The 16,261-nt window shown below is 36.1% G+C and overlaps 1 protein-coding gene across 8 annotated transcripts in view; it reads right to left on the bottom strand.

Annotated features, from left to right (window-relative positions):
* Window positions 1-563: 563 nt before the first annotated feature.
* LOC101910411 (neurabin-1-like) overlaps window positions 564-16,261 on the bottom strand; it is a 43,139-nt gene continuing 27,441 nt past the window's right edge. For 4 of the 8 annotated variants that reach the window (XM_055812905.1, XM_055812904.1, XM_055812903.1 and 1 more), the window contains 6 exons: window positions 16,090-16,177; window positions 14,916-14,987; window positions 14,179-14,374; window positions 8,578-8,694; window positions 3,322-3,510; window positions 564-1,980 (listed from right to left, as the gene is read on the bottom strand). In XM_055812905.1, the coding sequence (XP_055668880.1) occupies window positions 1,813-1,980; window positions 3,322-3,510; window positions 8,578-8,694; window positions 14,179-14,374; window positions 14,916-14,987; window positions 16,090-16,177 (830 nt within the window). In that variant the 3' untranslated portion in view covers window positions 564-1,812. The remainder of the gene's footprint in view (window positions 1,981-3,321; window positions 3,511-8,577; window positions 8,695-14,178; window positions 14,375-14,915; window positions 14,988-16,089; window positions 16,178-16,261) is intronic. The other 4 variants (XM_055812906.1, XM_005237112.4, XM_027786316.2 and 1 more) reach the window with 3 other exon arrangements.

Here is a 16,261-nt window from a genome sequence, read left to right as displayed (position 1 = left end):
ATCCCTGTTGTGGTCCCTGTTTAACTACAACAGCTCTGCACACAGGCAAACCTGCAAAGCCATTATTTCCACTAGTCTCCTTCCTGAGAAACAAACTCCTCCATCACAGAGTGCAGGATTCAGTTCAGTAGGTTTAAAGGAAAGAGGTAATACATGATTATCTCAATGCTCTCTGTTCTAGCTGAAAGCACTTACTAAGAAATAAACTTACGTGACTGAATTAATCCAAGGGTCGTTTTTGTTTTGTGATCCTAAGCATCTGATTATTCCGTACTTCTGATTACCCTCTCTAAGTCAGAGAGGAATGCTGCCCTAAAGTCTGTAAGTTTGGAGTACAAACTCAAAGCTACTGGAAACAAAGTAAATAAGTTAAATCGTGACCAAAGAACTGTTTCTTAATGCACAAACCTGAAAATTGAACCTCTCTTTAGAAGTAATTATTACCAAGATTTTCAAACTTTATTTTGGAAATGCACAATGTGCAGAAGCATTTCCACATGGTTCTTTTGCTGAAATTCATAAGACATTTATACAAAAAGGTAATAACTGTGAAACACCAACAGTGAAGTTCATTCATTTAATTAAAATGAAAAACAGCCCATAGATTTAAAGGAGAACTTGGTCCACAAAGCAATTATGTAAGTTTTGTTCTAGTCCATTCTATGGTGGAATTGATATTTAAACTAGTCTATGTTTCTGGAATAATCTAATTAAAGGAAGTGCTGTTGTAGTATCTCTAGAAAATAGTATGTAAATATACAAAACACCAATTCATGTTCTAAACTATTCTGAGAATCAAATCCTCCTTTAAAGAGAAATAATCTGTAGTCTACAATTACAATTGAACATTTAAATACAATGCAGAAACCCAGTGCTTCAGTGATTAATTTTTCCTGCAATTCTTCCCTCATAATTTTAAGTTTGAAAAACAGTATAGTTTAAAATTAGCAAATATATAAATTTGGTCCGCAAAAATCTTGTAGCAGGTAGAAAAGAGAAATACATGTATTGCAAATTGATCTTACTCATAGCATAAATCTATAAAACTATGTATTATTTAGGAAAAATAGGTTAAAAAAGATCTTATTTATAGGTTTAAACCTTGTCCCAACACCATACGGGTAGTGTACAGAAAACTTGTTATGCCTAGTATATGTAGTTTGTGAAAACTACTTAATATTTCTTGTTACTTTCTCAGTAAATTGCAACACATAGAATTCAAAAACAATTAACACAGAGTTCAAAAACAGTGAACTTTGAATGAAAATCCCAGAAATACAAGAATTTAAACAAAATAATCCATAAATTTGAAATACATGCTTTCTTTTTAAATTAATTTGACATTACCATTTTCTTAAACTTAATTTTTACTATACATCTTTAGTGGCAACAGATAAAGACTGTCACAGACTGAATTTGTTGGCAGGATTTTTCTATTGTCCCTCTATCAGATGCAACTCTTACCAAATGCTAGTTGACTAATATTGGAATGAATTTTAAATACCGTATTCTACTTTTCACAAACATCAATTTCAATGAAAAGGGCATATGAGGTTTTAGAAGCACAAATATTACTTAAGACAGGAAGTTAAGTTATTGTCTATTTTAATACAGGCAGAGTCAACTAGGAATTAAAATACTGAAAACAATTTCATTGTATTGAGTTGTAATGGGGAGGGCCCATAATTAAAAAGTAAAAAAACCACCTACCATGTTAAACTGTTGCACTTTCCCTCCTCCCTCAATTGTACAGTTATATACAAGTCTGATGAACTTCCTCAAGATGAAGCACTAACATAAAACAGGGTCATTTTAGCAGCTTGATTCAAGAGTGGCTACCACTCTGCCAGTCTTGCGAACTTCTCTCTCCTTCTTTTGAACCTTTTCCTTCTGCTTTTCCAGTTTTTCTTGTGTTTTTCTAATATCCTTGATTTTTTTCTTTATTGTTGATCGGTCATTTTGACTGGAAACTCCCAAAGCCTGGGGAGGGGGGGGCAGGGAGAGAAAACCAATTCATTAATTTTATCAACAGCACTGTCAGTTCAGAACAGCTTAAGAACGTGTTATTAATTTTGCTGCAAAATAGCCTGTTTATCTGAAAAATAAGGACCCAAGTCCTCAAGAGCACTGTAAATGATAATCTGGATAATAAGGTAAGTAAGGAAACAAGGAACTACTCTTGTTTGATTGTAACAGCTTCTTGTTGCATTTTACAAACACGTAGTCGCCTGAGAATTTCCAAAAACCAGCATAAATAATAGTCTCAAAATATTATTCTAGCTCTTTTTATACAAGAGGACTTTATGTTCAGTAACTACTCTTAAATTCTTAACATGAAGGATTTTAAATTATTAAATGCATTATTAAAAAGTGTATTCAGTAAGCAAACAGTACAGTTTGATTTTGATCAGCAGGTGGCAGTACCCGATTCCAAGTTACAGGCGTACACTATGGAACTCCGAATGGCTTTAGGCATTAATGAAACTTCCAGCATCAACATCCAAAGTTCTCCAAATAGAGGCAGTCATTTGACAGACCAGTAACAGGTACTTCCTCTGTGTCCAAGGAAATACTTATTTTTAAAAAAATACAGGACATGCAGTGTTGCATGCCTGTTCTAAAATGCAGGTATATTTTTGAGACTGAAGTTAGACACCTTTTTTTTCCCCTCCCTAAAACACACAGGTCCTACTATGGATCATTAAGAATAATTTGCCTTATGCCCGAATAGCCTAGTGAGCCTCACTTTGGTCACACACCTTGCCTGTCCAAAATGCAGTCTGATAATCTGAGAAAGAAAGACTCAGAAGTTTACGAGAACTCTAAAGGATCCATACCATAGAGGTTCCAGAGGTCAAATGGCAAGAAAAGGCTCAGAAGTAAAACCCAAAACATTTAGAAGGTCAAACAGGATTTTAGCCTTCCCATTCGAAGAGGGGATGTGGAAGAAACAGATTCTATAACACGATCCTGCAGTTCCATGCATCTGAATTGGCTGGACCTTATTTTGATATGACCTTAGGCTGAGATTGATGATAGACATATCAAGATCCTTTAAGGAATTATGTTTACTTTCATTTCCTCAAGATGCAAACAAGGAAGAAATACTTGGTATTTTTCTGATTAAAAATGACTGGTCTTTAATTGTGCAATCAGTTACTAAATTCTCATCTAACTGTACAGTCTCCAAGTGTTTCAGAAGCAAAACTCCATACCTTAAAAAGCCACGAAAACAGGAAAATAGACTTTGTACATTAAAAATATGTCTGAATAAGCAGTGACATTTATACAGTTACAAATTACCCTGGGCTATTCACATACCTTTAACTTCTCACTGTCGAGCTGCATTAACTGCTGTCCATCTATGTTCATAGCTGTGAACTCTGCGATATACTGCTCCATGTTCATTCCCATTAACCAGTGGCACACTTGCTGGGTGGTCCATTCAGAAATAGGTCTGCTGTGCCATTGATTTTGCTTTCCTGTTGTTGTAAGTTCATCATCTAATGCCTAACCAATTGAGAAAAGTCACTGTAAGTAATGTTGAATTCCAGTTGCCAAATGAGTTTGATTAACAAAATGCATTTTTAAACATACTCTAGCCCCAAAAGAACTTAAGTTCTTGAAATCACAGTTTATAGTTACTTTGCCTAGGAGTTTCCTATAAACAAAAAGACACTACAACATTCAAAACAAAGTCAGAAACGGAGAACATAAATGGTTTTCTCTAAGAAATTCTATAGCAAAGCACTGGCTTAAATTTGATGTATCCTAACAATGAATTCCTCAGTTAGTTGGTTAAGGAAGCATAAAAGCTTGCAGCCTTTCACTGAGTGAAAATACACTTTGCCAGCTCACAGAGCTTTTTAAGGTCCCTGCTCCAATTTCACTTGGCTTCTGAGGGGAAAAAGGTACTGCTGTTTGTCCTGAAGCACTCTATTACTTCATCACAAAAGAAAAGCTACATAAAACAGAGCTCACTGTCTGTACAGAAGAAACTCTAGTGCAATACTTGAATCAGGAACGTCAGAGCTACCTGAAGTTTTATTAACTACCCAAAATGATCTCTCACTAGCTCATCATCGAGTACGGGCTGCATTAGACTTGCAGACTGCTCCACTAGGCAGCTTCCACTATGCAGACAGTACACCCACATTTTCCAGGGAGCCTTACACATGCCATTTGTAAACGGAAAATGTGGAAATAAGCATCCTTCTAGTGATTGATTTGAGACATGACCCTGTTAAGTTCCAGGTGTACAACTACAACTCCCAACTGCAGTGATCTCACAAAATCCAGCTCCCTTGATGGAAAATTTGGGAGAGTTGTTTGAATGTAACAAAACAATTCTGGCAATTGCAAGTGATAGTAAGCCCTGCCACACGATCCGACCATACAGTAAACTGGATCTGAAAGCACAACATGGAACATGTCTAAGGTGAAACAAATACAATTTTAAATTTCCAATATATCAGAGGACTACATGTAATTAGAGACAGTTTAGCTTTACCTGGTCTGTGAAACAAAGGGCAGTAGTTACATTAGGAGGTAGTGCAGATACATAGGAACAAGTTTGTAGAGCAGAACAGTTTGTGCTGAGGTACTAGAAGCATTTCAAAGGATTTTCATTTCCAAATAGCTCTAGTCTGGTCACACAGACTCAACAGCCACTAGCAGCTGGAATGCACCAGGAACACTGTTGGAGCAGATCTGATTTCATTTCCAAGATAAAGTAAGGCAAGTGGGGACAATCGGGAGATTTACTTCAACAATAAACTACTAATCCAAATTAAAATGCTAATATAGATGTATCAAGTGTGAACACATCCACTTTCCTGACATGCAAAAGAACAGCAATTTTCATAAAACAGCAGCACAGGGCTCTAGAAGTGGTTTTGCTTGGAGTGTTCTATACAGCATCTGTATCAAGACAACTGGGGCACAATGAGTTTTCTATCCAAGCTATCAAGCTTGAGATGCTTTGTTAAGGAAAGAAGATTCACTGCATAAATTATTAAAGGAAATTCAAAATGTTTGTTTATTTGAAATCATTTTAGACAACAGTACTCCTCAACCTAAAACTGTAATACAAAAAATATAGATAACTTTTTATTTTGTCTCATATTAGCAAGTGTTTATGAAAAATACACAAAAAAGGGGAAACACTATACGTTTCAAATTTGACCTGTATCTCAGTCTAAATACTAACATAGATATTGCCACTTTTAATAGATTATCTGCTTTTATCCTTTAAGGGTGTGTGTGTATTTCTATCTACCTGTATCTCCTTCACACTGAGAAACATGTAAAATGTTTTATTCCAGTTGGAACACACTCACTAGTTTTATTTAATCTGTGCCAGCCATGAAAAACCTTTGCTTCTGTAATTTCAGAGTGTAAGTACTTGAAGAAAGTGTACTCCTGTCAAACTGAAGCCCAGATTCATTCATTTCTCCAGGGGAATGCAGTCCCCCAACCGAATCTCAGGGGCTCTCTCCACAAGTTCCTCCAAGCAGCACAGATTAGAGCAGCTAACAGACTGTCCCATGGAGGAGTCTTCCAGACTGAGCTACTAATTCCAATCTAGGTTTTCAGCATCATCAGTTGCTAACAAACTCCTCCTACTTCATTCAGTAAAGACACAACCCTAAAACAGAACAAGTTGTACCAAAACCTGAATCTGTGTTAGAACACTTAAGACATCATCTCACAGAAGTGAAAGTAAACAGGAAGATATTTAATCCTGTATAATTTGATTTTTTCACTACTGCAAAAGAGAAAAGCACATCTGTGACTATTTTTTTCAGAAAATGAATAGGAAAGTGAAAAGTAGAGAGGAATAAGATGAAGAACACTGATTTTTGAGCAATGCTTATGAATCATTAAGTAACACCTCTACATCATTTTTCCCCCCAGTTGTTTACTGTCCTTCCAGAAGCAGAAGGTCTGTCCCAGACTTTTACATCACAGTTATAGTCCCCAAAGCAGCCGCCACACACACACTAGATCAGCTGTAAATTCAGAAAGCAGAACTAAAACTATAAGGTATGGAAGCACAAGAAAACCATGTGCTGCTGCGCAAAAATGCAGATGATTCAGAAGGCAAGTACAGAAATACTGAAAGCTCTAAAGATAAAAAATACAAACCCAAGTGCCATTATAGCATTTAAGAGATTAAAAACATTAGAAGGGTAGGAGGAATTATCAGCTAGCTTGCTGTAACTAGCTGGGTGCTAAACAACCTGACTCTCACCATGCAGTCACTTCTCCAAACTGCCTGTGAGTACCTGCACAGCAGAGGCAGATTCTGCAGTGCTGCTGTCATGTAGATTTCAAAGTATTTCCATCTCCTGTCTACTAACAATTCCAGGATTCGTTGGGCAGCATGCAGTAGCCCATTCCTCTGAAAGCAGGGGTTGTTATACTGGCTAGCATGATTCCTACTGGATATTTATGAAACCATCTGAACAACAATCACCAGGCATAAATTCTACTTGTGAAGGGCTTAAGTTAAGGATTCGAAATATCCAAAATTGTTCTAAAAGATCGGTTACTGATTTTTTCCTAAACCATGATGTATTGTACTACTAATTAAAGCCCCCCAAGAACAGAACTACCTATTTTTCTTCACACATACTGCTTTCCAAAAGAGAAACCAACTCAGAACTTATTTATCATTCTCAGAACAAACCCTGGTAATCAATATAATTACTGAAAAGGTACAAAACCTTTTAACTGGTTTCAGCTGGAATAGTTAATCTTCTTCCTAGTAGCTGGAGCAGTGCTGTGTTTTGGATTTAGTATGAGAATGATGTTGGTAACACACTGATGTTTTAGTTGCTGCTAAGTAGTGCTTGCTCTAAGTCAAGGACTTTCATTTCCCCGTGCTCTGCCAGCGAGCAGGTGCACAGGGAGCTGGGAGGGAGCAGAGCCAGGGCAGCTCACCTGAACTAGCCAAAGGGATATTCCGCACCGTGGAGCATCATGCTCAGCATGTAAACTGGGAGGGGTTGGCCAGGGCCGGCTGATCACTGCTCTCGGACTGGCTGGGCTTCGGTCAGCAGGTGGTGAGCAGCTCTATTATGCATCGCTTGTTTTTGGTGTGGTTGTTCCCCCCCACACACGCACCCCTTTACCCCACCCCCTTTGGGTTTTACCCTGCTCTCCTTTTCATTAAAATTATTATTACTACTACTGTATTTTATTTTATTTCAATTATTAAATTGTTCTTATGTCAACCCATAAGTTTTACCTTTTTCCCTGATTTTCCTCCCCGCCCCACTGGGGGCTGGGGGGAGTGAGCGAGCAGCTGCGTGGTACTTAGTTGCTGGCTGGGATTAAACCATGACAATTGGTCATACACATAAGCAACATATGAACTAGAGACCACTAGAATCAGAATAATCTATAACAAAAAGAGGCTTAAATCATCACTTTATACATGCACAACTGTTTGAGTTTTAGAACCAGAAGTTTACTGAAAGTTGTAACACTGATCAAAGAACAATATTCAAGAAGCTCTTTAGCTTTGTTAATCTTACAATTGATAGTGCTTGAAAGTTTTAGGAACACATACTCCATTCATGAACCACTCCATTCAAAAAAATGCAGGGAGCACATGCAATGATAGATATGAACTGAAGTTCCTCTGGTTTTCATTAATCTATGACTGTCATCTCTGATAAAAATCTGCAAGAAATTAATCCACTAGTGAAAACCTATGAACTAGTTATATGATTTTTGTAGCCCCTGATTTTTATGTTAAGTGATTTCATATTTATAACATTGTTTTTAAGACTGTTCTGACTTTCTACAAAAACTTCACTGAAGCCTGGTCTAACATAGCTGACAACAAACCCCCCCACATTCATGAGACACCATTTAGTTTTTTTCTTCAGTCATTATAACCACCAGTTTGGCAAGTCCTCTAACTCATATCTGGAAGATGACTGTGTTCAGCTTTTAATGACGACTCCCAGTCTATACAGGATATATAATTTACAAAGACTCACATCAGTCAAACATCAAATGAGACTGTATGTCAGAATGTTACTGAAGTGTAGGCTTCAGGTTTCAGCTGTAGCCAAAGGAGTTAGTTCTCCAGGGGAATGAACACTGACTTCCAGGTAACTAGTTTCTACCCATATATCAGAACCACCGTATTCTGCCTTTTTTTTTTTCCTCTTTTGTTTGTTTTTATTTAGATGGAATTTTACGGTAAACCAAACCTGCACAGATGTGAAGGCAAGGTCAGAAATGCTGCAGTTTTCATTCACCCAGGAAGTTGCTTTAAAATTAGTGGAACAGAAAGGTGTCACATTTAAAATTAAAACCTGCAATTTGATCAGACAGAGTTAATTCCAATTTTAATAATATAACTAGGATCAGAACACAAAGGCTGATACACTGGTCTGTGTCCTTAGTTCAGTAACAGCTTACAATTCTTTACAGTGTTCTTCAGCATTCAAATATGGAAACAGCCATCTAGTTTCACATTACACAAATCTGTTTCTATTAAACATGCTGTAGTGTGAACAACAACATCAACAAGACACATATACACACTTTGAAACTCACCTCATTTGAAGAGAAGGTTAAAGTGTGTGAACGACCTGACAGATTTGGTTCTGTCACTAAACCTGAAAGTTCACAACTTGGCTTGCTATGGTATGTATCATCTATGACAATTCTACTCTGCAAACAAGTGGAAATAACGTTTTATTAACTCACTCCTTGGAAAAGCAGATCATAAGGTGACATTCTAGTAATTTTGATTTTTGGTAAAAAAAAAATATACTATCAGTTATCTTTAGATCACATATACTCACTACATCAAGCATCTGACTTGTTTTTGTTAAACTTCTGAATTCAACAACACAGTAACAAATTTAAAGCAATATCCCCAATGAAAGCACCTTGTGTGGACTATCGGTCCATAACCTGAAACTGTGTTAAAGTACACAAGGAAATACAGGCAGTTACTTTTTCAGCAAGCATACCAAACTTGGGGAGAGGCAATTTAAGATTAATTTGGTGGAATTATTCATATGGACTTTGTATTCAACTGAAACCTACACAAACCTATCAATGTGCTCGAGAAGGCGTTGTTCTGCTAGCAACATAAAAATCAATTCTAATTGTTTATAGTCATTAGGATTCCCATGGCACAGAAGCACCCCATAATTTACAAAGTTTCTGAAAACGAGAAATAGGTTTAGACTTCTTAGTTGCCCACTATTGAACCACTGTAGTTGACAGTGAAACAAATAGGCTCTTCCTTGACATACATTGAAAACTGGAACAGTGAGGAGCTTTTGGCAGCTTGCAGATCAGAGTTTAAATTAGTTAATGAACAGAGAATACAGAGCTTGCTTAAGGACAAACTTTCCCAAAACTCTAAATTCTGATTTAAGGTACTGTATTATATTGCTGTTCATTTTAACAGCTTTGATGAAGGTGGTGAAACACTGGCACAGGTTGCCCAAAGGGGTGGTATATTCGCCAACCCTGGAAACATCCAAGGTCAGGCTGGATGGGGCTCTGAGCAACCTGATCTAGCTGAGGATGTCCCTGCTCATTGCAGGGGGGTTGGACTAGATGGCCTTTAAAAGGTCCCTTCCAACCCAAACTATTCTATGACTCAATTTTGAGATGGCTGCATTTGAGGCACAGAATCATGTAATCTAAAAATTACTTTGATATGATGAGTACCACCTAGATTTAAATCTTTAAGATTTTAGATCTTTAAAAGAATTTTTATAATAAATGGATTGTATCAAGCTATGCAAAAATCTTCTTTAAAGTACCATAGCATAAAAACACTGTAACAAAGCTGACCATTTTAGAAGTTAAACAATTACTCAGATGTCTTTACAGAAAAAATGGTTTAACACTGTAAATACAGTAATTATGCAGTATGACAGCCTGAATGTTATTTTCAAAACAGAAAATTCTTCTAAAAGACTTTGGCAAATTGATTCTTTTAATAAATTACTATGACAAAGTAACAGTAAATTTCAGGTTAGATATATGACTACTGTAAGAACTATCATATTGAAAAAAAGTAAAATCTTCATAGTATTTACTGTTTACATTCAGTTATTATAGTCTGTGTTTAAAGGAAGCTTTTGGATCTGTATGCCTGCCTTAGCATCTAAAAGCAGCAGGATCTAGGTTCAAACTTATCCAGCAGCCAGTACTTGTACAACTCAGGCAGGTTACCTGAGCAGTCTCTGATTCAAGCTGAAGACTATGAAAAAACCCCAGATGCTACACCTGAAAACTTCACAGCAGGTTTGTAAGATAATCCTTCTAAAGAATACTAATGTATGCATTTCCCAGAATATTTTCTAGTTTCATCACCTGAATTTCCAACTCTGATCCAGACTTTTACATTATTTTTCTTTAGCAAGTAAAAAATAGTTCTGCCAAAACCAAGCCTTCTAATCTTGCCTTTCTACAATTTCTCAGCATTACTCTGCTGCCCACAGAAGAGCAAGCAATTATTTAGCTTTATTTTCTCTGTTTCTCTCTAAGTGTCTAATCAACTAACTATACATTGTAAGGATGCCATACCATACCCCTATATGCATGAATAACCCAAGATCCTAAATTAGCTGATGTTAAAAGACATTTTTCTTCAGTAACTTATGCTCCTATAAGAGAACTATGTTTTTGCAGTTGTCTTCATTGAGCACTTCTGTATTTGTGTTCTGATTTCAGTTTAACCTGAACTCTAAATCTTCTAGATTATTCTGGTTTTGTTTTGGGGGCAGATACTTGACCTTTGCACTCCCCCTCTGACCCTAAATTACTGATACACATTTCCAGTATTAAAAAAAACAAATAAGAAAAAAGAAAAACACACCAAGAAAAAGAACAAAACCAACTACCAAATACCACCACAATCCAACAAACAAAAAAACCCCAAACCACAACTTGAGTTTTCCTGCTACCTTTCCATGGAGTGTGGTACTGTATATGACAGGAAATGGTGTTCTATTTAGCATGTAGATTATTTTATTAATTACATTATATTTTACAGACTTCTTCAGTCTTTGAGATGTAAAAGTATTACCAGAAACAACAGAACACTTTGTCCATCAACCTATTCTCAAATTCATTTCAACTCAAACTGAAAATTTATTTAGGAGCTCTTATTTTAGCCACCCCTGGGTTCACTCTTCCGATCTTTGCAGAGCAATTGAGAACAATTCAGAAACAAAACTGTCAAAAACCAAAACAAAATGCCAAAACCCCCAAAAACCCAAAAACAAAGACAGGATGATACTGCAGCAAAATATTTAATGAGACTTTAAAAAAAAATACGAAGAACACATAGCCAGAAGTAAAGCATCTCAGCACCAGTTGTAATGTTTTCTCCTCCCCCTGCTCCCATTTGTTTTAAAGAGGTAATTTTCTTTTAAGGGTTTAGAGCCAGTTGCAAAGATTTTTGATTCTTAAAGAGCACAGAATTTAGATAGAAATGGTTTTATAGGTATGCTTCCTACAGCTTAAGGTACTAGGATATAAAGAGTTTACACCAGTGTTGTTCCTTGCAACGAAAATAAAACAGTGCATACAAACTTACAGAAGCTAAATAACACTCTGGAAAAATAATGACTGTGAACAGCATGTATGTGTTTCTATTGTATCAGAGAATGGGACTAAATTAAGGGGCAGATTATGTAAAGGGACTAATTTAAGAACTGCAATTTGGTAATCTCGTAAGGCTAAACAGTCTGCAAACACTTGAATCACAGGATTTGATTTCTTGTGTTTCTAGTTTTCACAAGCAACAACAAGTTGATTCGTTACTTTGCCAAATTGTAAGTTTAAGACTAACTTCAGTTTTAAGAAAACAAAATCCTTCCAGGTCAGTAATTTTAAGAGGCAAATTCTGCATAAACAGAAAACAGTTAAAATATAATTACAATCCTTACACCATCCATATTAAAAACACAACTACAGAAATTATACACAATGTGAAAGACTCAGTACAACAGAGACTCTTATGTGACAAAGATTTTTAAGGTTCCTACTTTTACTTGCTCTTCAAGAAGGGCTTTCACCTGATCATATGGGATACGACTAACATAAAACCAAAAAACTGTCATGTTACATCTTTATAGAAGACCCTGACCCCAAAGTTGCAAAGTAAAACCAGCCTGACTTCAGAGAGGCTGAGCATGATTTTGGGATCAATTAATATATAAGAATCTGTTCTTTAACAGGGTCAGCTTTCTACCATTTCACAAAGCAGAAATATAGCTGAAGACTTGTATATTCTTCCAGCTGCTGGTTTGCAACTGGCACTAAGGAAAAGAACAGCAAGCAGCAATTACATACTGGAGCATGAGAAGGAAACAAAAACAGTAGGCAGGAAACCAGCAGGAAGGTTAAAGTGATAATCAACTTCAATAAAGTATACAACAATGAGAAGAAAAAGCTATTATTTCAGGGCAATGTGGAAAGGAAGAGAACACCTGATCTGCTAAGATCTATACCTTTTTGATTGCCAAAAGAAGTGTCTATGTAAGCACATTAAGGGGTGCTTCAGCATATTATGGGTCCTTATAGTAGTAATGCAGCAGTGGGACTTCTACTACACTCAGAAAAATTATTTGAGACAGAAAGGAGGAATGAATGGGTTCTTCTGAACCAATGACTTTTGAAAGCTAAACCACTGAATGTTTATCTATACAGAAAACACGTCTAGATAGTTTTGCTACAGCCTATGCACTCCTATTTAATAAAAAAAATGTATCAAAGTGTATGCATATCCCCTTCAACATGGATCTTGCAGTTCCAACATCCTCAGGTTATTTACAGAAACATCTTTTGGGCACTGCATGCTTCAACAGAAGTAAACAGTGCAGAAGCTGTAAATACATGAGACTAACACATACTGGACATTACTCTGTGAAGTGTTGCTCTACTTCAGAGATTAAAAAGTTCCTACTCAAATTCCTGTGTTAATAGTAGGGTATTTTATGGTTCTAAAACCACTTTCTGTATTTTTTATGACCTATGTATGCAAACAGCTTATTCCTGTCACAGGGACACTAAGAAAACAGAAGGTAGTTGTAAAAAAAATAAAAATATTATAACAGCATTTTAGTGCAATCAGCATCTAGAAACATGGAAAGCCAACTTGTTTTCTGTAATCTATGCAAGATGACAGTGACTTCATGGACTACTACCCAGCGAGTTTCTCTCCTTGATTCGTAACTCATTTCTAATAACACAGAGGAAAAGGTAAAAGTGAAAGGGTATTTTAGACAACTAAAGTGAAAAGAAGTATGAAACTCAAGAACAATCAAACTTAAGAGGTTACTCAAATAGCTACAACTTTGAATCTGACAAAATCCAAAGGAAATAAAAAAATTAAGGTAAGTTAATAAGATTGTTAATAACAGTCTTACATTGAAATAGATTTTAACAAAATATTTAGACAGCACTCACATTAAGCTTCGTACTTTTTATAGCCATTTCTTTCAAATAGTTTGAACTGTAAAGATAGTAATTTTATTGTTATAGACCGAACTGTGTAGCCTTACTCTTAAGATCTAGTTAAAAGGCTTTAAATTATTAGAATATTATCAGTTACTCGGAAGCAGTTTCCTAGAAGAGAGTGTGTTCTACAGATGTGTCTCTTGGCTTTCAATGTTAAATTCATTAATGAAAACCAGGATGCTATCTTCATCCACCTCTCTGGTACTGAACCCCTACATACCAGTATGGTAAGAACTAGTTGGCCAGCTGCCTGGGGAGCTGACCTCTATTTATGTACTCCTTCCTCCAAGTGTGAGACTGTATTAGACAGGGAAACAGATCTGCCTTTTACTGTTTTTACTTTTTACTTTTTTTACTGTCCTAAGGCTGGCGTTACTTTCAGCATTATAAACCCGTGAAAAAACATACCCTGTGATTGTTCCTTAGATTCTACTCTAGCCTGCATAGCCTCCACTGATACTTCAACTGAACAGGAGGGAACGGGAACACTCACACAGTTTCTACTTGTGAGGGCTGTGAAGCGTCAAACTTCTGCAGCAACATTTGTAAGAGGCAATGTGGTCAAGGACTAAGTGATCAAGCTTCCATATACTAAGTACTGATGTTTTTACTTTATCAAGATGCAATGCTTGAATATTCAGAGCACAAATTAATCATCTTTACCTTGCTTCTGTTCTTCTCTTGACCATGTTCACCACTGTCCTGCCCGCTCTGAGTAATATGCAGGCTGCTGCTAGAAATCTGAGGCTCTTTGTGGCTGTCTCCAAACCAAGAGAAAGGCATACAAGTAGGAACAGGGGAATCTGAATCTGATGCAGATAGATTGTTGCCAGAGTCATCCAACAGTTCTCGGGAACCTCTGAAATAAGTAGGTTAAATTGTTTTTAAACAACAGCAAAACCACCCACCTCACCCCCCAAACCAACAAACTCAAAACACACACCACTCATTTTTACCCATTTCACAGCAAAATATTTAAAATGTAAACTGATACTTGCCTTTAAGTATCCATGCAAAATAATGTGAGTTATTGAATAACTCAAATTTAAGAGCTTTTGCAGTATTTCGCCGAACAATTTAATAATTTCAAATAATTTGCTAATTTACTCAACATTCCTAAGCAAAATACAGGTTTTATATTTAAGATAGGGTACAATGTGTTAATTTTATGAGCCACTTTAAAACGTAATCCTGCTTTACTGTTTCCTCTATACTATTCTATCTATTCTTATTTCATGAGATTAGAAGCTCATCTCCACATCATTATATTAAACATCACAGAATTTTGCCACTGTTATACTTGAATGTACTTTAAGGTCAAATAGTAATGATAGTTTTAAAGAACCTGTTAAAAATTTTAGGAATGCAGCATGTACTTATTAAACAAACAAAACAACTACCTGCTATCCAGAGAACCTCTTAGATTTTCTTTTTCTTGTTTCTTGCCCTTGCCTCCAGATTTCCGTAATCCACTGAAATGAAAACACAGTTTTCATAAAGCATTTGTTTACACAGTGCAACTTTTTTTTTTATTTAGCATGCTAGTGTTTACATTGATTTTAACAGTTACAAAAAGCCACATTTATGTTGTTAGACAGAGCAAGATTTTGCAGATTATGCATGCAATTAAAGAAGTACTGTCATTCATATTTTATTAAAGAACCATGACAGAATTATGAAAGTAGCTTTCAAAGACCACATGTAATCAAAATAAACAGAAAATGCCCAAAGAAACTTAGCATATAGTGTACAACCAAGAGGAAGAACAGAGTTTTACTACTATATAGCTGTCCATATGCAATGCAGAGTGACTTGAACTAAGTCACTACCTACATTCTTTGTGTGTGAAATAAGTTATCATTTTTACATTACGTATTATGATTTATTTGTTGCAGTACCAATCTGAGTCTTTGATGTTGGCTTGCTTCAACAAGTTTTACACGTAGCTCCAAAGGAGCAAGGCTTATTGCAAAATGTAGCAACTCTTCTCTGAAATCTCCAGAGTTCAGGTGCCACACTTCATTTCCAGACAATATGCAGCTTGCACTTTTTTTTTTACCCCTGCTTGCAATCTCGTCTTTTAAATGAAATTCAGAAATCCATTAGTCACTGCTGCCTGCCTACAAGGAACAGTTCAGTAAGCAGCTACTATAGCCAAACCTTCTGTAACGACACCTCTACTGTAGAAGAAATTAAGGCAAGACAGGTATCTATTTTAGACTATAACAACAGCAGGACATAACATTAGAGCCTAGGCTCCAACAATATTTTGGCATAAAACTACTTACAGATTTGCAATGTAATTCATAGAGAAAATGTGTGTTCAGATAAAAACTGAAGAACCCCAAGAAATTCTTTGAGGGGAAAAACAGCCCAGAAAAATAAAATCGAGATGTGGTAGAAACATGAATAAAACATTACAAATGCAAGATGAAAAAGACTCTGCCCCATAGTGTTGCTATGAAGTAGCATTACTGATTTCCTCAACATTTTTTTGTTTATAGAGAACATTATATTCTCCAAAAGTAACACTGAAAATCATTTCTTTCCAAATAAACACGAGTAAACGCTTACCCAAAATCTGGAAATCTCCTTTTGGACTTCCCTGATGACGTTCCTTCATTTGTTTCTACAGTCCTGTCTTCATTTTTCTTTTCTTCTGCTTTTCACAGAGGGATGAAAAATAAAAATGTTATTCTAAAAATACTTGCAAGTTTCAAGTACTTATGATGACGTTTGTAAGTAA

This window comes from Falco peregrinus, chromosome 8, assembly GCF_023634155.1.
Source record: "Falco peregrinus isolate bFalPer1 chromosome 8, bFalPer1.pri, whole genome shotgun sequence".
In the NCBI taxonomy this organism is placed as follows: domain Eukaryota; kingdom Metazoa; phylum Chordata; class Aves; order Falconiformes; family Falconidae; genus Falco; species Falco peregrinus.
This window is presented reverse-complemented; position numbering and strand designations above follow the sequence as displayed.